Genomic DNA, 25,356 nt, shown 5'->3' with positions numbered 1-25,356 from the left:
ATTAATACCTTATATCAGGGATTGACAGCTGACAACTCTCTCAGTTCTTCCAGCTCAGTTGAACATGTACCGTTTTATGACAATTTATAGTTCATGAATAAGTAAGAATGTCTCTTTTTCTACATATTAGTTGCAGATGTGGATTTTTGTATTCATATAGATCAGAGCCTAGCTTATGAAATTTATGGATCTGAATGGTGTATTTATGAATGAAGGAAGTAGATTTATTGATGCATCTCCTAGAGATACAGTGGAGCTCAGATTTGTTTGGAAAAACTTTCTGCTAAAATATAGAGGACAGCTCTCTCATCTGTGACCACCTGATCCTTTAGGCTACTCGTACTGGATCAAGTTTTCAGATGCAGTTTTGAAGCTAAAACCATTTGTGGATTCATAAAAGAAGATGAGTACCAGCTGATCCTTATACTTCCTTTCCCTTTACAATCCATACCTGGCTTTAGCTTCAAAACTGCATCTGAAAAACTGGTCAATGCCCAACTGTATTGGGGTAGTCTTATAATGGTTTCCTACTATGCACCATTTAAAATACCTGCGGTATGAGCAACTTGTTATACTGTATCCTTTTCAGTAAATTTTTAAGGCAAATAAAAGTCTAAATATAATTAATGTATCTTTTCTTACTCATTTGATTTATATATTTTGTATGTACAGTACAGACCAAAAGTTTGGACACACCTTCTCATTCAGAGAGTTTTCTTTATTTTCATGACTATGAAAATTGTAGATTCACACTGAAGGCATCAAAACTATGAATTAACACATGTGGAATTATATACATAACAAACAAGTGGGAAACAACTGAAAATATGTCATATTCTAGGTTCTTCAAAGTAGCCACCTTTTGCTTTGATTACTGCTTTGCACACTCTTGGCATTCTCTTGATAAGCTTCAAGAGGTAGTCCCCTGAAATGATTTTCACTTCACAGGTGTGCCCTGTCAGGTTTAATAAGTGGGATTTCTTTCCTTATAAATGGGGTTGGGACCATCAGTTGCGTTGAGAAAAAGTCAGGTGGATACACAGCTGATAGTCCTACTGAATAGACTGTTAGAATTTGTATTATGGCAAGAAAAAAGCAGCTAAGTAAAGAAAAACTAGTGGCCATCATTACTTTAAGAAATGAAGGTCAGTCAGTCAGCCGAAAAATTGGGAAAACTTTGAAAGTAAGGGCTATTTGACCATGAAGGAGAGTGATGGGGTGCTGCGCCAGATGACCTGGCCTCCACAGTCACCGGACCTGAACCCAATCGAGATGGTTTGGGGTGAGCTGGACCGCAGAGTGAAGGCAAAAGGGCCAACAAGTGCTAAGCATCTCTGGGAACTCCTTCAAGACTGTTGGAAGACCATTTCAGGGGACTACCTCTTGAAGCTCATCAAGAGAATGCCAAGAGTGTGCAAAGCAGTAATCAAAGCAAAAGGTGGCTACTTTGAAGAACCTAGAATATGACATATTTTCAGTTGTTTCACACTTGTTTGTTATGTATATAATTCCACATGTGTTAATTCATAGTTTTGATGCCTTCATAGTCATGAAAATAAAGAAAACTCTTTGAATGAGAAGGTGTGTCCAAACTTTTGGTCTGTACTGTATATATCTTCTTTAGATCTGAACTTTACTGCAAAAAAAGTCCTTATGTTGAGACATATATGCTTAAAGTGACAAGACAAGCATTTATCTAACAGTAAAATACAGTAATATTAATACAAGATAATATAGTTTTGTATATTTTTGATGGTCAGTATATTCCCATTTTTACACTTAGCAAATAATGAATTTAGCTTTTTCTGGATGTGTCATTTTATTTATATTTGATACATCAGATATATTGGAGCAATTAAGAGTAATATAAACTGAAAAGGCTTTGTGTATGTGCATTTAAAATTTTCTATGCATATCCATAAAAAATTTGACCTCTATTAACTCCTGGCAGCTATGATCTTCACAGCTTAGTCACAGGTAGCAGCAGGGGTTGTTTTACCTACTGTGCAGAGTTAATAGAAAGCAGCAATGGGCAGCAGGGGCAGCTCATGACTGTAAAGCACAGAAATGCGTAGCCTATTTACCGTAACTATAATGTTTTTCTCCAGTATTTATATAGATAACATCAATGTCATCCATTTCATATATATAGCTTTAAGTACCTATCTATGTTTTTGCTGCATTTTAATCATATTTTCTAGGTAAGCATATGAATATTTATATATGACTAGGTGAAACAATGTGATTTTGTCAAGACTCTGCTGGACTTTGCTGGACATGCCTATCGCTGCAGTTGTTTGATTTTATCCACACTAGAAAGAAAGGATGCACAGCATTAATGGATGTCACTACATCACCACCCCTTGTGTTACCAGATAGCGTGTGCATACATTTTTCTTCCTGCCATCTGTGTACACTTTGCCCCAGGGGCGCTACTAGGGTCTGAAAACATCCGGGGAACAAGCCCACTGTGTTGAAATTTGCATAATAAGAATTAACATACAAGCCAACGTACTTAAATAACAGATTTTATTTTTCCATATAATACAACATTCGGTAACTTTTCAATATCTGTTATGTTTAATTTCCTCACCACTGCAGAAATCTTTGCTTGGGTCCTTTAATATTGATGGGAGTGGACCCTGGGCAACCCCACAGATCATCCCCCCACCTCCCTTGTACTTGTTCCGCTGATCCGATACTTGCAGGCTGCGCGGGCATGAGTTCAGTCACTTCGGTGTGCAATCCATTCCTGCAGCACGTGATCCCGTGAGGTCGGTGCCTCTACATAATTTTGGCGAATCCACTGCCAGCGCAGGGGTTTATTAAGACCGACGTCTAAAATGCCGGTCTTCATAAATGACCCCCAATATTCATAGAAAATATATATTTTTTTTTATTCTGTCTGTTTTTCTATTTTGGCAGTCCTATCCTATTGAAAGTAATATACAAAATATTGTCCTTCTGTACCAGTCAGCACAAAGGATAAGACTTCCTAAGTAGACAGTTTAGAGCTTCTTTGAGGGGAACATATTATCTCAATGGTAATCTTCATTATTATAGTAGGTGTAGGATATGTGGGGCGTTGCTCTGGTAGTTAGGATAAGCGGGCGGAGTACAGAGGCAAAATACAAGTTTGTAATTCAAACTTCAGTGTTTATTCACACATGATGCCAAAAACAAAACATCACTTTTGCAGTGTTGGTGTTGCTTCACACCCAATGGCAAGTTAATATAACAAAAGTCACCTTGGTGGCAGTTCTGCCTCAGAAAGTTCAAATACAGGCTTTAGACGGCCTGTTCCCCTGACACACGGGTCTCCGCTCTCCAGCCCAGCACAGGCTTCAGATCCCAGCGCACAGACCTCCTGAGCTCCACTGTCAGATGGAGGTAATCTTCTCCACCTGGCAGTGCTGGCTGGTTTTATGCTTGGCAAAACTTGGCCTGGAAAGTGAGTTAGTAGTCACCCACTCAGCACTTTGACTGCTCCCAGTAATGGCCGTCCTGGATCAGCTATTACAGCCATGCTAAGTACCAATGTGTCAAACAGCAACTGCTGCTGATATATAAAAACCGGCTCTTACTCCACCGAGGCCAGGAACAGTTACACGTACCTATCATTCACAATGATTCTTGTACCTTCCTACATACCTCCACCTTTGTTCAACCCTGAGGGGAGGAACACATGCCATACAGTATACTCGGAACAGGGCATCCGCGTTTCCCTGCAACCGGCCTGCCCTGTGTTCTACGGATAACTTAAAGTTTTGTAAGGACAGGAACCACCTGGTGACTCAGGCATTTCTCTATTTGTCTTGGCTCCCACTTGAGAGGGGAGTGGTCATTCACCAGGCGGAATGTTCTCCCCAACAAATAATAGCGGATAGACTCGAGTGCCCACTTAATAGCCAGGCACTCTCTCTCCACTATACTATAACAGGTCTCGGCTGGGGTGAGCTTACTGCTGAGGAAGACAACGGGATGCTCACCAAACCTGGGGAGCACAGGACTGACTTCAAAGCGGATAAAGTCTCTTCCGCCCATCATGACTTGTGTCCCTTCAAGAGCCCTGTCAATGGCGCAGCCACCGTAGCAAAGTGGGGGACAAACCTCATGTAATAGCCCACCATTCCCAGGAACGACTTTACTTGCCTAGTGGTGACAGGTTGGGGCCAATTTCGTATTGCCTTTATTTTGTTTATTTGGGGTTTGATGACTCCGCACCCAATGACATATCCCAGGTAGTAATGAGCGGCATAGGCAATATACAAATTCGCGATATTTAGTGAATTTTTGGCCGAATATTCGCCATAAATTAGCAAATTTGAGAATTTGTGATCTCCAGTCATTGTTTAATTGATTGCGAAAATCAGCAATGTAATATATTCGCGATAAATTTGCGATTAGAATATTCAACACTATTTGCGAATACGAATATATAGCACTATGTTCTAAATATTCACAAATTATCGAAGTGGCGATATTCGAGATTAAAATTTGCAGTTCGAATATTTGCGCTCAACACTAATCCCAGGTACTTAGTCTCCTCTAACCCTATCGCACATTTTTTGGAGTTAGTGGTTAGTACCACCTTCCGAAGGGAGTCCACTACAGCCTGCACTTTGGGTAGGTGACTTTCCCAGTCGGTACTGTGGATGACAATATCGTCCAGGTAAGCTGAAGCATACCGATGATGTGGACGCAGCACAATGTCCATAAGCCGTTGAAAAGTGGCAGGGGCACCATGCAGACCAAAGGGTAGCACCTTGAACTGATACAGCCCTTCAGGTGTGATGAAGGCAGTTTTCTCTTTGGCAGCCTCCGTTAAGGGCACCTGCTAGTACCCTTTTGTGAGGTCCAAAATAGAAAAATATTGGGCTTGTCCTAACCTCTCGATAAGCTCATCCACCTGGAGCATGGGATACGCATCGAATTTGGAAATCTCGTTCAGTTTACGAAAGATGTTACAGAACCGTAACATCTGGTCTGGCTTGGGGATTAAGACTATAGGACTGGCCCACTCACTTTTAGATTCCTTAATGACATCTAGTTGCAGCATTAACTGCACTTCCTCCGAGATGGCTTGTCGCCGAGCCTTGGGTTTCTGGTATGGTTTTAACCGGACTTTGGCCTGAGGTTCTGTGACAATGTCATGCTGGATTGGGCAAGTGCGTCCAGGGAGGTCCGAGAACACATCTGTGTTCCGACTAATGAACTCCCTGGCCTCCTGACCCTGTTTAGAGGAGAGGCGGTCAGCAACTTTTACAGAGGCATCTTCCCTTGCATCAGACAAAGGGGCCAGAACCTCTTCCCCTAGAAAACCCGGACGCGGGCTGTCTTCCGTAGAGGTCTCCCTTTCCTTCCACGGCTTAAGTAAATTAACATAGTAGACCTGTTCTGCCTTTTGCCGCCCTGGCTGGTGTACCTTGTAGTTCACATCTCCAACTTTCTTGAGTACCTTGCAGGGCCCCTGCCACCTAGCCAGGAACTTACTGTCCACGGTTAGTACCAGAACCAAAACCCAAAAGATCCAGACCCGAGCCTACCGATTATAGACCTGACTCTGGGCTCGCTGAGCTTCCTCCATATGCTCCCTAACAAGAGGAAACACTGTCTCTATCCGTTCTTGCATCTGGGTAACATACTCAATAACACTTTTATACGAAGTGGGCTGTTGCTCCCATGCTTCTTGGTCTACATCCAAGAGACCACGAGAAGTCCTGCCATATAGCAGTTCGAAGGGCGAAAACCCAGTAGAGGCCTGGGATACCTCTCGCACAGTGAACATGAGATAGGGCAGAAGAAGGTCCCAGTCCTTCCCATTTTAAACCACCACCCTTTTCAACATATTTTTTAATGTTTAGTTAAACCTTTCTACCAGACCGTCTATTTGCGGATGGTAAACTGATGCCTGTAGCTGTTTTATGTGCAGCAACTTAGAGTTTCCTCATCACCTTAGACATAAAAGGGGTCCCCTGATCAGTCAGAACCTCTTTAGGTAGCCCCACTTGGGAGAACATTTCTCCTTAGCTATCAGTTTAGCCAATGTATGTCGCAGTGGCACCGCCCCTTGGTACCGAGTGACGTAGTCTAGGACAACCAAGATGTGTTGGTGTCCTCTAGCGGACTTCGTTACTGGGCCTATGAAGTCCATAGCAATACGCTCAAACAGTACCTCGATGATCGGGAGAGGGACCAAGGGACTACAGAAAAGATGCTGGGGGCTAGTTGCCTGGCAGGTCGGGCAAGGCTTACAGTATTCGTCCACCTCCCTAAACACACTGGGCCAGTAAAACCATTGTAGAATCCGGTCCTGTGTTTTCTGCATTCCCAGATGACCCCCGAAAACATGTTGGTGGGCTAACTTTAACACGAGTTTGCGATAAGCCTGGGGCACCACCAACTGTTTAATGGGTTAACCCCGCAGCTGGTTTACTCGATACAACATATCCTGCTGAACCACAAAACGGGGAAACACAGACTCTGCCCAAGCTTGTTGTGGTTCACAATCTACTATTAATACATTTTCCCAGGCTCGGGATAGGGTTGGGTCCCGTGGTTGTGCAGTACCAAAATTATCCACGGAGACATTGAGGTCTGCCAGCTCAGGCCTCGGTGGCAAGTCCTCCTAGTCTCCTCCTCTTCCACCGAAGTGGCGGTCACCCCTACCACTGGCCCTTCAGCCTCGGGTTCCCGGGGTTGCTCCTGCTGTCTGCAAAGCCATCACGTGTTGTAGCAGCAACTGGTTGGTCTCTTGCTGCTGCTTGTTAGCCTCCTGTTGTTGCAGGTTTGTCTCTCGATGCTGCAGATTAGCCTCCATGAGGGCCTTCACAACAGCCTCCATTTTTTCGTGGGACATGGGTTGTAATACCGCTGGTTTAATGTATGACATACAACCGTACCCAAAAATGCAAACCAAAAAAACTTTTGGCGTTCACGCCAGCCTCACTGCTCATGCCTGCATCCTTCACCAATTGTGGGGATTCGCTCTGGTAGTTAGGATAAGCGGGCGCAGTACAGAGGCAAAATACAAATTCGCAATTCAAACTTCAGTGTTTATTCACACATGATGCCAAAAACAAATCGTCACTTTTGCAGTGTTGGTGGGGAGTAGTCACCCACCCAGCACTTTGACTACTCCCAGTAAGAGCCGTCCTGGATCAGCTATTACAGTCATGCTAAGTACCAAGGTGTCAAAATAGCAACTGCTGCTGACACATAAAAACCGGCTCTTACTCCACCGAGGCCAGGAACCTCGGTGACACGCACCTATCATCCAGGATGATTCCTTGTACCTTCTTACAGATATTACAGTTCTTTTTTTTTTTCATTGATAGGCCTAGATAAAGATGCTCACAGAAGAGCAATGCTTTGAATAGTGTAATGTGTGATGCTCTATTTTGTCATTTACCTTCTCCCCCTCCCCTTCCCTCTCTGGTTGGAGTAAATGGCTGTCTGAAAACGTTAAGATAGGCATTAAGAAAGTCCAAACAAAGTGGAAGTTAAAGAGTCAGGGAAAGAAATAGATTACATTACCCAAATGATATCCAGAAAACCTTCCACCTGTACATAGAATATTCATATGTGTTGTTAGTATGTTATAAAAAGAATTTGATGGAAGTATCCCTTTAAATAAATGTGTCCTGACAACCAACAGAAATTTTAGTGGTTATTAAAAAGTCCATAGAATATTCTCTAAATAACTGATGTTGTCTGCTAAGGTAAATATCTAATTGGGCCTGAGTTATGTGCATGTTTATTTAGGAAGTGACTTTGCTGGTGTATATTCTATACCTTTCAGCAATCATTTCAACACTAAATCCCTGCTGTGGGCTACTGTGTTATTTCAAATGATGTCTTATCTATGCAAGAATGTTTGGGATGGAGAAAGCATATGGCTGGAGTACAGCATATTCAGTGTATTCACTTGTTTACAAGCAGGGATGCAGAGCGGGGACATAACACTTTTGGATACATAGATATTTTTTCAATAAATAAGCCTAACACTTGATACTTAATAAAAAAATGTATTTATTCTGAGCCTCAAAACGTTAATGGGATATTAATTTTTTTGTGCAGGTTGTTGATTGATTAGCAAAATCATGGCTAATGATTGCTCATAGCCACCTGACCAGTCTGATGCAGCAAATATTTTTTATTCTATAAATGTTAGGCCTCTTTCACATGACCTTATGGCTTTTTCTGTATTTTGTGGTCCGTTTTTCACGAATCCGTTGTTCCTTTTTTGTTTCCGTTCAGTATTTCCGTATGGCATAAATAGTATACAGTAATTACATAGAAAAAATTGGGCTGGGCATAACATTTTCAATGGATGGTTCCGCAAAAACAGAAAACGGAACGGATATAGAAGACAAACGGAGTAAATTCTGTATGTGTTCAGTTTTTTTTCCGGACCCATTGATTTGAATGGAGCGTGATTTGGGGGCAATAATAGGACATGTTCTATCTTTCAACGGAACGGAAATACGGAAACGAAATGCATACGGAGTACATTCCGTTTTTTTTTGCGGAACCATTGAAATTGAATGGTTCCGTATACGGCCCGCAAATGGAAAAAAATGGTTGTGTGAAAGAGGCCTTATATAGTATATTGCTTAGTTTCATTTCATCATCCTTATTCAAAATTGGACTAATAATAATTAGTGATGAGCGACAGGGGCAATATTCGAATTTGCGATTATTTTCTTGATTGTGAAAATCGGCAATGTAATATGCGCAATACAGGCGTGGGTCACTGTTGCTACATTTTTCAGGCTGCTAGAAGTATCCTGAGACTGGAGAAAATGGTTGGCACGGCAAAACATTACAATAGCTTTATATGCAGATAGAGTGCTCCAATATATTCGTGATTGCACAAATCAGCAATTAATAATGCGCATATTTTGGAGCAATACATGCAACTTCACATTTTAGCAGGTCTGACTACATATTACTGATTGGTGCACTAAGTATTGTGAACTTGTGACATCACAGCACTATGTCTGTAGCATGTATGTATGGACAGCAGAACCTGTCAGCTACACTATATCACTATCTAACCTCCCACTAACTATTATTATTATTATTATTATTATACTCCTTTATATAGCGCTGACATATTCCGCAGCGCTTTACAGACTTTAGCATCAAGCTGTCCCCCAATGGGGCTCACAATCTAAGAACTATCTGTATTATATATATAAGCTAACTAACTATCTAATGTAATGACACAGTAAAGCACAGAGCACAGCAATAACACGGATCTCTCTCTCAGAACTCCATAAAACTACAAAAAATGGCTGCTGGGAGGTTCTTATATAGTAAGGGGTAGGCAACTTTCCTATTGGTTGCTAGGGATGTTGCTAAGCTCAAAGACAATGCAGCCTTCTCATTGGCCCACAAGCAAGAAGGGAGGTTACTGATGAAAAAAAAATCTAGAATATTCATTCGAGAATACAAATACATAGCACTATATTCGAAACATTTGCGAATTCTTGAAGTGGCGATATTCGCAATTTTAATTTGTGATTCGAATATTCGCGCCCAACACTAATAATAAAAATAGTAATAATAATATCTTTAAGGAGTTGTCCAGCATTCGAAAAATCGGTTTTATTTTTGTTTTTATTTCTCCAGAAATAGCACTACTTTTCTCTATGGGCTGTGTTGTAGCTTAGCTTTATTCACTTTAAGATTCCATTCAGACATCCGTATGAATGGTTCAGATCTGTTCCACTAATATGTGGAACGGGTGCGGACCCATTCATTTTCAATGGGGCCTGAAAAGATGCGAACAGCACACAGTGTGCTGTCCGCATCCGCACTTCTGTCCCGCGGCCCCGAACTTCCGATCCGCGGCTCCGCAAAAAAATAGAACATGTCCTATTCGTGTCCACAATAGTGCAAAACACTTACGGACGTGTGAATGGACGCTAATGGGGATTAGCTGCAATAATGATGAGTTAATAAATGTTATATTGTTATATTTGGGTCACATTCAGACACCAAAGCATTGCAAAACCAGTAGAAAACCCTAAAGTAAATACTTTTATGTTGCAATTGTGATTCCAGCTTTGTGGAAAAAACAGGACTATGGCCATTTTCAATGAAAAAATAAGACACTATAATAGCCATGAAAAGAGGTGCAGCAAAAGTCCAACAAAATACATGAAACCCTCTGACTAATTTTTACCTTTATGGAGAAAATGTCATCAGTAATGATAACTATGAAGCCCCTCGTGTATATACAGGGAGTGCAGAATTATTAGGCAAGTTGTATTTTTGAGGATTAATTTTATTATTGAACAACAACCATGTTCTCAATGAACCCAAAAAACTCATTAATATCAAAGCTGAATATTTTTGGAAGTAGTTTTTAGTTTGTTTTTAGTTTTAGCTATTTTAGGGGGATATCTGTGTGTGCAGGTGACTATTACTGTGCATAATTATTAGGCAACTTAACAAAAAACAAATATATACCCATTTCAATTATTTATTTTTACCAGTGAAACCAATATAACATCTCAACATTCACAAATATACATTTCTGACATTCAAAAACAAAAACAAATCAGTGACCAATATAGCCACCTTTCTTTGCAAGGACACTCAAAAGCCTGCCATCCATGGATTCTGTCAGTGTTTTGATCTGTTCACCATCAACATTGCGTGCAGCAGCAACTACAGCCTCCCAGACACTGTTCAGAGAGGTGTACTGTTTTCCCTCCTTGTAAATCTCACATTTGATGATGGACCACAGGTTCTCAATGGGGTTCAGATCAGGTGAACCAGGAGGCCATGTCATTAGATTTTCTTCTTTTATACCCTTTCTTGCCAGCCACGCTGTGGAGTACTTGGACGCGTGTGATGGAGCATTGTCCTGCATGAAAATCATGTTTTTCTTGAAGGATGCAGACTTCTTCCTGTACCACTGCTTGAAGAAGGTGTCTTCCAGAAACTGGCAGTAGGACTGGGAGTTGAGATTGACTCCATCCTCAACCCGAAAAGGCCCCACAAGCTCATCTTTGATGATACCAGCCCAAACCAGTACTCCACCTCCACCTTGCTGGCGTCTGAGTCGGACTGGAGCTCGCTGCCCTTTACCAATCCAGCCACGGGCCCATCCATCTGGCCCATCAAGACTCACTCTCATTTCATCAGTCCATAAAACCTTAGAAAAATAAGTCTTGAGATATTTCTTGGCCCAGTCTTGACGTTTCAGCTTGTGTGTCTTGTTCAGTGGTGGTCGTCTTTCAGCCTTTCTTACCTTGGCCATGTCTCTGAGTATTGCACACCTTGTGCTTTTGGGCACTCCAGTGATGTTGCAGCTCTGAAATATGGCCAAACTGGTGGCAAGTGGCATCTTGGCAACTGCACGCTTGACTTTTCTCAGTTCATGGGCAGTTATTTTGCGCCTTGGTTTTTCCACACGCTTCTTGCGACCCTGTTGACTATTTTGAATGAAACGCTTGATTGTTCGATGATCACGCTTCAGAAGCTTTGCAATTTTAAGAGTGCTGCATCCCTCTGCAAGATATCTCACAATTTTTGACTTTTCTGAGCCTGTCAAGTCCTTCTTTTGACCCATTTTGCCAAAGGAAAGGAAGTTGCCTAATAATTATGCACACCTAATATAGGGTGTTGATGTCATTAGACCACACCCCTTCTCATTACAGAGATGCACATCACCTAATATGCTTAATTGGTAGTAGGCTTTCGAGCCTATACAGCTTGGAGTAAGACAACATGCATAAAGAGGATGATGTGGTCAAAATACTCATTTGCCTAATAATTCTGCACGCAGTGTACAACATCTCATCCTGGTAATATCACATCACCCACAGTTCTTTAATAAGAATCAGATATTCTTTGCTAATTGTGCCATGTGCATCATTAGGTAGTGTTCTTAGTACCAGGAAAGTTGCCTCTGAGCGAGTAAACATTTTTAAAAAAACATCAGTTGCACACCATCATTAAAGGGGATTTCCAGGAGTTTGATATTAATGGTCTATCCTCAGGATAAGTTATCAATATCTGATTGATGGGGTCACTCTGGTGAGTGTTGCAGCTGCCTCAAACCTTACCAAGCACAGCGTCACACATTGAGGGACATTTATGAAGCCCTATACACCACAATTGTGGCATAAATTTTTTTGCACATTATGGCGTACTGCATGTGGGGGCATGGCTTAGCAGAAGAGGAGTGGCTTCCTGCTGCCCCATTTATTTATTTTATGCAATTATATAGCGCTACTGTATTCCGCAGCGCTTTACACACATTAGCATCCAACTGTCCCCAGTGGGGCTCACAATCTAAGTATGTCTTTGGAGTGTGGGAGGAAATCAGAGTACCCGGAGGAAACCCACACAAACACTGAGAGAACATACAAACTCCATGCAGATGTTGTCCTTGGTCAGATTTGAACCTAGGACCCCAGCGCTGCAAGGCACCTGAGCCACCGTGCTGCCCATACTATAACTTTCTCCAGAAAGTGGCTGAAGTTAGAGCTGAAGTCTACGCCAGCTTGTAGCTGGCATAGATTTCAGTTTCTGGCGCATGGCAGGGCAGAGATGTGCCTGATTTGTTAAGAGGCTTTTGCCTCTTAACAAATTAGGTGCATCTGACACATGCCCAGGGAGATCAAGACTGGCAGATGAATCCCCCAGTCTTGATATATATGTCCCCCATTTTGTGCCAGCTGTGCTTGGTATTATGGGACTGAGCTACAAATAGGCCATTTGACCAATCAACGCTATGTCAATGACCTAGGAAGAGGCCGCAGCACTCCAGTGAGTGTCAGTGATAAGTATTGAAAACAAAATCACTCTGGACCACCAGAAATACAGAAATACAATCAATTACCCCTTTGTAAAATATGTGATACGTGTAGAAAATTCACAAAATGTGTATAAAGGCGGAAGTTTACATTTTTTATTTTTTTTTTGTGAACTCCTGCATACTTACAAACCTCCTTTCTAATGTTTTGTATGATTTTATTATTGTTGCTATTGTGAAAATGCCCCTCTCTTTTTGTATGGTTGAGGATAAAAAATGTGAAGTATGCTGCATTGCTTTAGTGAACATCTATACTGTGTGTGCATATATATATATATATATATATATATATATACACTCACCTAAAGAATTATTAGGAAAACCTGTTCTATTTCTCATTAATGCAAATATCTAGTCAACCAATCACATGGCAGTTTATTCAATGCATTTAGGGGTGTGGTCCTGGTCAAGACAATCTCCTGAACTCCAAACTGAATGTCAGAATGGGAAAGAAAGGTGATTTAAGCAATTTTGAGCGTGGCATGGTTGTTGGTGCCAGACGGGCCGGTCTGAGTATTTCACAATCTGCTCAGTTACTGGGATTTTCACGCACAACCATTTCTAGGGTTTACAAAGAATGGTGTGAAAAGGGAAAAACATCTAGTATGCGGCAGTCCTGTGGGCAAAAATGCCTTGTGGATGCTAGAGGTCAGAGGAGAATGGGCCGACTGATTCAAGCTGATAGAAGAGCAACGTTGGCTGAAATAACCACTCGTTACAACCGAGGTATTCAGCAAAGCATTTGTGAAGCCACAACACGCACAACCTTGAGGCGAATGGGCTACAACAGCAGAAGACCCCACCGGATACCACTCATCTCCACTACAAATAGGAAAAAGAGGCTACAATTTGCACAAGCTCACCAAAATTGGACTGTTGAAGACTGGAAAAATGTTGCCTGGTCTGATGAGTCTCGATTTCTGTTGAGACATTCAAATTGTAGAGTCCGAATTTGGCGTAAACAGAATGAGAACATGTATCCATCCTCTGATGGCTACTTCCAGCAGGATAATGCACCATGTCACAAAGCTCGAATCATTTCAAATTGGTTTCTTGAACATGACAATAAGTTCACTGTACTAAAATGGCCCCCACAGTCACCAGATCTCAACCCAATAGAGCATCTTTGGGATGTCTTGGAACGGGAGCTTCGTGCTCTGGATGTGCATCCCTCAAATCTCCATCAACTGCAAGATGCTATCCTATCAATATGGGCCAACATTTCTGAAGAATGCTATTAGCACCTTGTTGAATCAATGCCATGTAGAATTAAGGCAGTTCTGAAGGCAAAAGGGGGTCCAACACTGTATTAGTATGGTGTTCCTAATAATTCTTTAGGTGAGTGTATATATTGTGCACATGCCAGTATGTAAAACTAAATGTTATATTGATTCAACTAAAATTCCACATTCCTGTAGAAAAAAATAGGAGATCAGCCAAAAATTGATTACAAATATTATTGCTAATATTTTGACTTCATAAAGACATATTTTACATAAATTTTATCATGTGCTTCAATAAAGAGAATGATTGTAGGAGACAGTATCCCATCTGTGGGACTTTTGAAAGCAGAGTAGAGGAAGGAAGCTTTAAACCCTTTAGGGATATAAAGATCGGTGTGGAAACATAAACTAGTTGTAAGGAAATGTGTTCTTCTGGTCAGTCTTCATAAGCTGTAAAACTACATTTCATGTTTGTTCAGTGATGGCTTCTGTCCTGCGCCAACAAGGCAAAATACATCACTTCTATTTACAATGAAAACAAAAATCGTCAGTTATGTTCCTGACTTCCATAAAATAGTTTTATGTAGGGTCTAAATGTATCCTATAATGTGTTTCACAAACAAGTTTCTTCTCTATGTATTAAATACATAATTAATTTGTACGTAGTAGTCGGTTTAGAGAAATAATACATACAAACTAAAATCGCACATTTAGTAATTATATATCATTAAAAACATAATAATCATTACAGCCAATGATTGCTCAACATTGGTTAGATGAGTGCAGTAAAACTGAATACATAGCCAAGATTAACAGGCTACTTAACTTGGAGCAGCCATAGCTTAATTTGAGAAACTTTGGGCTTCTTGGATGGATACCTCTGGATTGGCGTCCCAGGAACTTCAGAGATATCATCTGGGCCTAGTGTGATTGGTATTACTGATGACACTTTGTACTTATGGTTGGCAGTCCTCTAAGTGGCTCAGCATCTGCATTCCCTTTATTTGGTGGAGGCGAGCTATGCCAGCACCCACCGAAACAATAGTTGTAAACCTCATTGTTAATTTCCCGTGTACTGGAGGGGAGGTGCATATGTACTTACTATTGCTGTGACGGCGACATCACAATACGGGACTGTGGTGGATGGAGAGCATCTTCTGGACATGTAGAGGGTGGAGGGACTGGGGTTATTCTCTGCCTTTTGCTATGTTTCATAAGCCATGTCCCCTTGTTGGGCAAATCTTCTGTGCTGTCCGCATACAGGTCCTGTCCATAAGATGACCACTGATGGAGGGTCATTTAACCAGACACATAACTTAGCTTCCTTCATTCAAACATACTGCACCTGGACTAAACTCCAGTGCAAGTGCAGTGTATGTGAATGGATGAGACTAAGTGATGACTCTCCATCAGTAGACATTGTATGAACAAGACCAACATGAGGTCAGGACAAGACTTTCCCAACAAGGGCGCATGGCTTATAAAATATAGAAAATGGTGCATAATGTCAACAAAGGCTATATTAGGTGCCATATAGTCATCTTACATACACATCAGATAACAGTAGCCAGAAAGAGGTCAAATCCTTTAATGTCATAGTATATCAGGGGAATGGGGTTGGTTGCACCTTGATGTTTTGTTTCATCAAAGTGATCATGTGAGCACTGCGACTATACCCATGTAATTATTGGCACACAAATGCTGTAATGCACAGTTGTACTAATGCTGAAAATGGCAGGACTAGGAAAAATGGAAATTCTGACAATTAGCTCTCACAGTGCCATGATCAGATGTCATCATGCCACTTTATAACGTCTGGAGGGGGTCCTATGGATATAGCCTGATATGTATCCATGGCTATTTCTTGTAAAAGTCTGTGGCATACACTAACAATTGTCTGTGCAAATTTCTATATACAGGCACAATACTGCATGCTTGGTATACAAAATTATTGTTAAAAATGAATAAAAAAGACACAACACATTTTGTTAAAATAAAATACACTCTAGTTCAAAACACTACCATAACGTCAACATATGGTATTTGCTACCTCCTTAACCAACACAAAGTGACCTATAAATATATTGCATGTCAGTGATGGAAAAGAAAAAAACTGGCAAAATAGTGTATATTTGTTTGTCCTGCTAAAATACAATTATTAAAAGATAAATTATAACATATGTGTACCCCCAAATCTCCATGTGGAAACTATGAATCGTAAAGCTAAAAACAAGACTCCATATTGCTGCCCTGATCCATAAATAAAAAATATATATATATATATATATATATATATATATATAAAAATATAGATTAGTTCCAGAATAGTGAGATGAAAATTCCCAAAATTTTGTGCGGTTGCAGATCTGAATTGTTAAATGACCTGTCACCACAAAATACATTGCAATATGAAAGCATCATGTTATAGAGCAGAAGAAGCCAAGCAGATTGATTATATATTTTTGGGGGAAAAGATTCAGTAAAACATAATAACTTTTTTCACTACCTATGAACAGTTATCGTTACGGGGGGGGTGTTATCAGTGACTCATAGCTATCTCTGTATACACAATGCTATGAATCACCCCTACCTTCTGTACCAATAGCTGTCCACGGGAGGTGGAAAAATATACTGTATAAATTACAGGTTATACTGAATCTTTTCCTTAAAATATACCATATTTTTCACCCCATAAGATGCATTTTTTTCCTCCATAAGTGGGGGGAAAATGCCCCTGCGTCTTATGGGGCGAATACTAATGAGCGCTTCCAGTGAAGGCTCTGTACTCACCGCTTCCTAGTCCTCAGCTGTCGGCTGTGCACGCCACGTCCAGGAGCAGGAGAGGTAAGTGTTTTTTTTATTTTATAAAACATGAGGCTGCCGGGGGCTGATCTGAGGCAATGGAACTGAGGAGAGGCATAATGACTGATAATGGGGGCTGATGAGAGGCATATGGGCTGATTATGGGGCAGATGAGAGGCATAGGGGCTGATATCGGAGCTGATGAGAGGCATGGGGCTTTTATCTGAGGTCTGATTGGGGGTCATTTACATTGGGGGTCTGATCTAAAGTCTTATTAACATTGGGGGTCTGATTGGGTCTGTCAGCTGAGGTCTGATTAAGGCTACTTTCACACTGCCGTTCAGAGCGGATCCATCTACTGTCTGCACAGACGGATCCACTCATATAATGCAAACGTTTGTATCCGTTCAGAACGGATCCGTCTGCATTATAACTTAGAAAAAATTCTAAGTGTGAAAGTAGCCTGAGCGGATCCGTCCAGACTTTACATTGAAAGTCAATGGGGACGGATCCGTTTGAAGATTGAGCCATATTGTGTCATCTTCAAACAGATCCGTCCCCATTGACTTACATTGTAAGTCTGGACGGATCCGCTTGCCTCCGCACGGCCAGGCGGACACCCGAACGCTGCAAGCAGCGTTCAGGTGTCCACTTGCTGAGCGGAGCGGAGGCTGAATGCTGGCAGACTGATGCATTCTGAGCGGATCCGCGTCCACTCAGAATGCATTAGGGCTGGACGGCTGCGTTCGGGGCCGCTTGTGAGCCCCTTCAAACGGAGCTCACGAGCGGACACCCGAACGCAGGTGTGAAAGTAGCCTAACATTGGGGTCTGATATTTTTTTCTTATTGTCCTCCTCCAAAACCTGGGTGCTTCTTATGAGCGAAAAATACAGTATATACATATGCTCATGTCCTCCTGCTATACACGGTGCTTTCAGATTGCCCTGCATTTGGTGGTGACAGGTCCTCTTTAACCTCCTAACAATCACATTAAAATGAGAAAAGCCCTCCCAAAAATGTCACTTTTTAATTGCAGATTTTTAATATGTATCTGAAGTAAAAATTGTTATAATGCAACTCAGGGGACACAATTGCATTTTTAACTCCTTAGTGATAATTTTAATCAGGACCAGTAACATTTTCTCCCTTTGAGTCCCAGCAGACATTTTTAATTTTTACTTCAAATTTTTTATGTTATTTTTTTTTGCAGGATTAGTTGTAGGTTTTTTTGGAACCATTTTGGAGTATATATAGTGTATTAAATGACTTGTTATTTTATTTTTAGGGGGAAGATAAAAAAATGCAATTTTAATATTCTGTGGAATTTATTTACAGAGTTCACTGTGTGGTGTCACTACAACGATGATACTGTCAAATATTTTTTTTCTATCCTCCTGCAGTCTGCTGCTCCCCCTTCTTCTCCAGACTGAAGGGGAGATACACTCACCTAAAGAATTATTAGGAACACCTGTTCTATTTCTCATTAATGCAATTATCTAGTCAACCAATCACATGGCAGTTGCTTCAATGCATTTAGGGGTGTGGTCCTGGTCAAGACAATCTCCTGAACTCCAAACTGAATGTCAGAATGGGAAAGAAATGTGATTTAAGCAATTTTGAGCGTGGCATGGTTGTTGGTGCCAGACGGGCCGGTCTGAGTATTTCACAATCTGCTCAGTTACTGGGATTTTCACACACAACCATTTCTAGGGTTTACAAAGAATGGTGTGAAAAGGGAAAAGCATCCAGTATGCGGCAGTCCTGTGGGCGAAAATGCCTTGTGGATGCTAGAGGTCAGAGGAGAATGGTCCGACTGATTCAAGCTGATAGAAGAGCAACGTTGACTGAAATAACCACTCGTTACAACCGAGGTATGCAGCAAAGCATTTGTGAAGCCACAACACGCACAACCTTGAGGCGGATGGGCTACAACAGCAGAAGACCCCACCGGGTACCACTCATCTCCACTACAAATAGGAAAAAGAGGCTACAATTTGCACGAGCTCACCAAAATTGGACTGTTGAAGACTGGAAAAATGTTGCCTGGTCTGATGAGTCTCGATTTCTGTTGAGACATTCAAATGGTAGAGTCCGAATTTGGCGTAAACAGAATGAGAACATGTATCCATCCTCTGATGGCTACTTCCAGCAGGATAATGCACCATGTCACAAAGCTCGAATCATTTAAAATTGGTTTCTTGAACATGACAATGAGTTCACTGTACTAAAATGGCACCCACAGTCACCAGATCTCAACCCAATAGAGCATCTTTGGGATGTGGTGGAACGGGAGCTTCGTGCCCTGGATGTGCATCCCTCAAATCTCCATCAACTGCAAGATGCTATCCTATCAATATGGGCCAACATTTCTAAAGAATGCTATCAGCACCTTGTTGAATCAATGCCACGTAGAATTAAGGCAGTTTTGAATGGAAAAGGGGGTCCAACACCGTATTAGTATGGTGTTCCTAATAATTCTTTAGGTGAGTGCAGATGGCTGCTTTACCTGCTCATATCTCTAGATACATAGCACCTAGAGACATGGGCTTTGTCTTGTTTAAAAACTCTCAGAGAACTAATATACATACTGTATTTCCTATTATATAGTTGCCAACTGTCCTGAATTTGCCCTGAATTTCAGAGAAAGTCCTGGTAAATTTAGGCTGTCTCAGGGGCTATTGATAAACTGGCATTTCTAGGCGGAGTTGGGGCATTCCTTAAAGCAAGGTTTCAGATGCCCTGATTTCACCAACCTAAACGTTGTTAAATATGTTATTATACTTATATAATCTTATTTTATATCTTTATTTTTTCAACAAACAAAAAGGTTTTTCCAAGATTTTAATACTGATGACCTATCCTCAGGATAAGGCTACTTTCACACTTGCGGCAGTGTCATCCGGCGGGCAGTTCCGTCGTCGGAACTGCCCGCTGGATCCGCCGATCTGCCGATCTGGGTGTGACTGAAAGCATTTGTGAGACGGAGCCGGATGCGGATCCGTCTCACAAATGCATTGCAAGAACGGATCCGTCTCTCCACTTGTCATGCGGACAGACGGATCCGTCTTGTATTTTTTTTCTAATTTTTACCTGTCTGCGCATGCGCAGGCCGGAAGGACGGATCCGGCACTAATACATTCCTATGGGGAAAAATGCCGGATCCGGCATTCAGGCAAATCTTCAGTTTTTTTTGCTGGAGATAAAACCGTAGCATGCTACGGTTTTATCTTTTGCCTGATCAGTCAAAACGACTGAACTGAAGACGTCCTGATGCATCCTGAATGGATTACTCTCCGTTCAGAATGCATGGGGATATACCTGATCAGTTCTTTTCTGGTATAGAGCCCTGTGACGGAACTCTATGCCGGAAAAGAAAAACGCTAGTGTGAAAGTACCCTAAGTCCTCAGTATCTGATGAGTGGGGGTCTGACACCCGGGACCCCCGCTGATCAGCTGTATGAGAAGGCACTGGCGCTCCTGTCCTTTCGGAGCTTACCAAGCACAGTGCCTTACATTGTATAGTGGCTGTGCTTGGTATCACACTCAGCTTCATTCACTTCAATGGACTGAGCTGCGACTTGTCCAAATGACCAATGAATGTGTCATCACTGGTCTAGGGAAAGCAGAAAGAAGCCCACAGCCTTCTCATACAGCTGATTCAGGGTCTTGGTGTTGGAGCTCCACCGATCAGATACTGTTGACCTATCCAGATGATAGGTCATCAGTAGAGATGAGCTAATCAAATCCCACGAAGTGGAATTCGATCCGAATTTCAGGATCCGAATTTCCTCGTGCTTCATGTCAGCAAATTGATTTAACCTGAAATAGTATAAAAAAATAAATAAATCAAACTTACCTCCTCCATGTGCTCGCGACGGGCTGCCAGCCTCCATCTTGCTTGAAGATCTCGGACGAAATCCCGTGCGGCGCAAGATTACATCATCAGCTGGCGTGATGACATAATCTCGTGCCGCACAGGATTTCGGCCGAGATCTTCAAGCAAGATGGTGGCGACTGGCCCGTCAAGAGCAAATGGAGGCGGTAAGTTTGATTTGATTTTTAATGTTAATTTTACACTCAGATGCCACAATCATGTATAAATGCGGCATCTGAGGGGTACAATGATGGGGGGCAGCGCTTTCGCAGCTCCATGTCATTGCACACACTACTTACAAAAAATGCACTTCGTAACGAAGTAATTCGTCACAAATCAATTTTTTTTTTTTTTGGCGAATCAGACAAATCAAACTTTTAAGAAATTCGCTCATCTCTAGTCATCAGTATTAAAATCTCGGAAAACCCTTTAAATCAAAGACAACCAAGTAAAGGTGTGCGCCGAAATAGATCAGTGTGCTTTTGCTTGCTTTCGTCATCTTCCTTTTGTTTATCACACTATTCCCCTGGTATAATACCTTGTCAGCCTTTCCCTGCTTTAACATATCAGTCTACATATCTGTCATGAAAGAACTTATATAAGACTATACTGTTTATTATGTAGGATTATATTGCTTAACTTTATTATCCGTTCAGGTCAAAGAGAGGTCTGTAAGAAGCATATATTTTCTCCATTTTTTGCTCATATTTCAGGAAATAATCTTAATCTTTTTTTAATGCATCCTATGTATATTTTCAAGTGCTTTAGAGATGATGGACGATGAGCCTGGTGTATGCAAGAATAATGGGCTGACAAGACAGCGGTTTGGATTACCACCTTTCTATTTCGATGACTTATAGTTTGCTGGGTGTTAAGCAGGCATATCTAATATCACACACTCGTGTCATTGAAATATGACTAGAGAAAGTTCCCATAATTAATTTTAGCGTAACTGTAAAAAAAAAATAGTGAAACGGTTGTAGTTCTATTCTGTTTCAATTCTGTCTCATTCTATAGATCACCAGGAAATAAAAACAAATATGCCAGGGACTAAGGTTCTTCAACAATAACTTACTTTACCATTTTGCCATTATCTATAGGAAAAGCCATACCAGTGCTCAGAATGCAATAAGGCTTTCAGCCAGAAGCGAGGACTTGATGAGCACATGAGGACGCACACTGGAGAGAAACCATTCCAATGTGATGTATGTTTTACAGTAGCCTTTACTTATCATGTATTATTTAAATAGTACTGATATAGTCTTCAGAGCCCTTTACAGCATGTTTCAGAGGGATTGAAGTCTGGGGCTTTAATAAAGACAATGGCCTAACTTCCAATGTCATATGCTATGTTTTATGAATTTATAACTTCAGCAGAAGATAGATAGATATCACTATTAGTTAGCAACTCTGTTTTCTAGGATACCAACGTTTTTTTCGTTTTGTGTTTTCATTTTTGTCTAAATAGTGTAAAAATTTAAACTGTTACATTTTTACATTTTTTATATATATTTTTTAGCAGTTTTTTAGGGTTTTGAAACTCATATTCAAGCTTACAAAACCCATTTTTTTTAAAAAAAATCTGAACCCTCATAGGTCTTTTAAACCAATGATTTGAGAATAATTGATCATTTCTTATGTCGGCTTGCCACCTGCTGGCCAAAATAAGAATTGCAGCTTCAATACCATGGGTCTCTTCAGAGAGACCCAGCGTATTGAAACCAATTACCGGCATCCTCATTGGCCACAGAGGATGCCTGTAAGAAGTTTGTGCTTCTCGGTTTTTCACCCTATAGACGTTGTTATCTCACTTGATCAAGGCATTTAAAGGCTTTAATAACTGCGATCGGCATTATTGCCAGTCGCGGTCATTAGCCGCGGCTCTCTGCTGTTTGAAACAGTGGAGACCTGTCGGTCATGACGCACGCTGCACAGGGAAGTGGGCACCATGTTTGCACTTTGCTCCAGTGCCATACATGTACAGCGCTGGTAGTGAACGGGTTAAAGTGTAACTGTTGTTTCAGTTTATTTTTAATATTATATAGGGACAGGAATATTAAACATTTTTTTAATATATTTTATTAGGGAAAGATGTTTCTTTGTATATAGTAAACCGGGTGTAGAGAGTCTTCTTAACAAACTTCTAACTGAGCTTTGCTAAGGAGAGACTACTGTTCTACTGAGCACTGAAGACGCCTGTGTGTAACATACAGAAGCTTCCATCCTGCCTCTTGTCACTACCTCTGTCCTTGACTATGTATATGTGCCGTAACTATCACTATCACCTTGCCTATCTGACTTGTTACACACAAGCATCTTCAGTGCTCAGTAGAATGCTAAAGACAGACTGTCCTTAGTAACCCTGAGTCACAGCTTTGCTAAGAAGACTCCTTACAACTTTTTCTAGAACAAAGAAACATCTGTCCCTTATAAAGTATATTGCAAAAAAACATTCAAAGTTTAACATCCCTGTTCCCATAATGTATTAAAACTAAATAAACTAAAACGGCAGTTATGCTTTTATAGCATTTATACATGGACACATACTGTATTCTACTGTTATTTCTTTAATTCTTTCTGTTTATTTTTAAATAACTTAATTAGTCAATGTCAAATATGAAGTTACTTGAACTTACACATGAATAATTAGAATTACAAATTGTACTTCTTTTAATTATGCCATGTGATACCTATTTTTCAGGTTTGTGACCTATCATTCTCACTCAAAAAAATGTTGATCCGACACAAGCTGACCCATAATCCAAATCGTCCTATGGCAGAGTGCCAGCTTTGCCACAAAAAGTTTACAAGAAATGACTACCTCAAGGTGCATATGGAGAATGTGCATGGAGAGACCGACAGTTAGTTTGCAGCTACCAGAGCTTCTACCATGAAATTTGTTTACTTGGACGGTACACAACAGAGTTTCATGTCTGAGACATACCGTATTTGTACGAGGACCAATACTACATATGTTAGGCTCCGTTAAATTGACTTCAGCATGGCTCTGCATTTTTGTGGAGCTACGACAAGTATGCTGGATCTTATATATTTCAGGTGGCTCAACCAACAGACTACCAAAGAATTAGGTGCACTCTCCTATGGCGACACCCCCACCAATGTAGTTGCAAAGGGAAATAGTATAGTAGTGGAGGGCACTCTAAAATCTGGTCCTTTATATGGAAAAAGATATCTATTTCCAAGATATTTCCTTCAAAAAAGCAATTTTATTTATAAAAACTATATAAGAATGTTCTAATGAAAATAAAAGATAAAAATATATAATAAAAAAAGGGAAATAGTAAAAGGGAAATAATAAAACCAATACTTTATCTGTCTATATCCTTATTCAGGCATAGATCTGCCTATAATATTGCGATTTCCAATAATGTATGCAGGGATTCAATGATAATTCGTAAGGATATAGAGTACTCAATCATCACAGTACACATAATCACATGTTCCGCTGGATACATAAAATCACATGTTACACTGAATACATATGTTTTTTTACTGGATACAAAACGTTCCCACTGAGTAAAAAAAATTCTGCTGAATACAAAAATTTCTGCTGAATAAAAAACTATTACTGGATATAAAGAAAGAGTTTGTCCATGTGTATCCTAGTATTTGGGCAAAAATCTGCGTATTTAGTTGTAGTTAGTTACTCCAGGTACTCAACAGAAGTTTGTAAGGATATCAATCAAATATATGCTGTTATATTACACCATTGGCAGTCACCGATATTGTCCAGTATAGTCCATATAGGTATCTTCAAAAATAATTGTTAGTAATTGTCAGTATCTGAATCTGGCAAATATAGGGTTAATGAACATACCATAGTATCGATTATATTTGTATCTCAATAGTCATAGGATGTTTCCGCCTTCAGAATCCAAAATATATACAGTACAGACCAAAAGTTTGGACACACCTTCTCATTTAAAGAGTTTTCTTTATTTTCATGACTATGAAGGCATCAAAACTATGAATTAACACATGTGGAATTATATACATAACAAACAAGTGTGAAACAACTGAAAATATGTCATATTCTAGGTTCTTCAAAGTAGCCACCTTTTACTTTGATTACTGCTTTGCACACTCTTGGCATTCTCTTGATGAGCTTCAAGAGGTAGTCCCCTGAAATGGTCTTCCAACAGTCTTGAAGGAGTTCCCAGAGATGCTTAGCACTTGTTGGCCCTTTTGCCTTCACTCTGCGGTCCAGCTCACCCCAAACCATCTCGATTGGGTTCAGGTCCGGTGACTGTGGAGGCCAGGTCATCTGGCGCAGCACCCCATCACTCTCCTTCATGGTCAAATAGCCCTTACTTTAAAAGTTTTACTAATTTTTCGGCTGACTGACTAACCTTCATTTCTTAAAGTAATGATGGCCACTAGTTTTTCTTTACTTAGCTGCTTTTTTCTTGCCATAATACAAATTCTAACAGTCTATTCAGTAGGACTATCAGCTGTGTATCCACCTGACTTCTCCTCAACGCAACTGATGGTCCCAACCCCATTTATAAGGCAAGAAATCCCACTTATTAAACCTGACAGGGCACACCTGTGAAGTGAAAACCATTTCAGGGGACTACCTCTTGAAGCTCATCAAGAGAATG

General features: G+C 40.7%; 1 protein-coding gene across 7 annotated transcripts in view; it reads left to right on the top strand.

Moving 5' to 3' along the window:
• Positions 1-24,408, top strand: part of PRDM5 (PR/SET domain 5) — a 284,272-nt gene extending 259,864 nt beyond the window's left edge. For all 7 annotated transcript variants that reach the window (XM_040418393.1, XM_040418396.1, XM_040418395.1 and 4 more), the window contains 3 exons: positions 21,835-21,939; positions 23,436-23,685; positions 23,719-24,408. In XM_040418393.1, the coding sequence (XP_040274327.1) occupies positions 21,835-21,939; positions 23,436-23,600 (270 nt within the window). In that variant the 3' untranslated portion in view covers positions 23,601-23,685; positions 23,719-24,408. The remainder of the gene's footprint in view (positions 1-21,834; positions 21,940-23,435; positions 23,686-23,718) is intronic.
• The last annotated feature ends 948 nt before the right edge of the window (positions 24,409-25,356 follow it).

Source organism: Bufo bufo, chromosome 2, assembly GCF_905171765.1.
Source record: "Bufo bufo chromosome 2, aBufBuf1.1, whole genome shotgun sequence".
Classification (NCBI taxonomy): Eukaryota; Metazoa; Chordata; class Amphibia; order Anura; family Bufonidae; genus Bufo; species Bufo bufo.
This window is presented reverse-complemented; position numbering and strand designations above follow the sequence as displayed.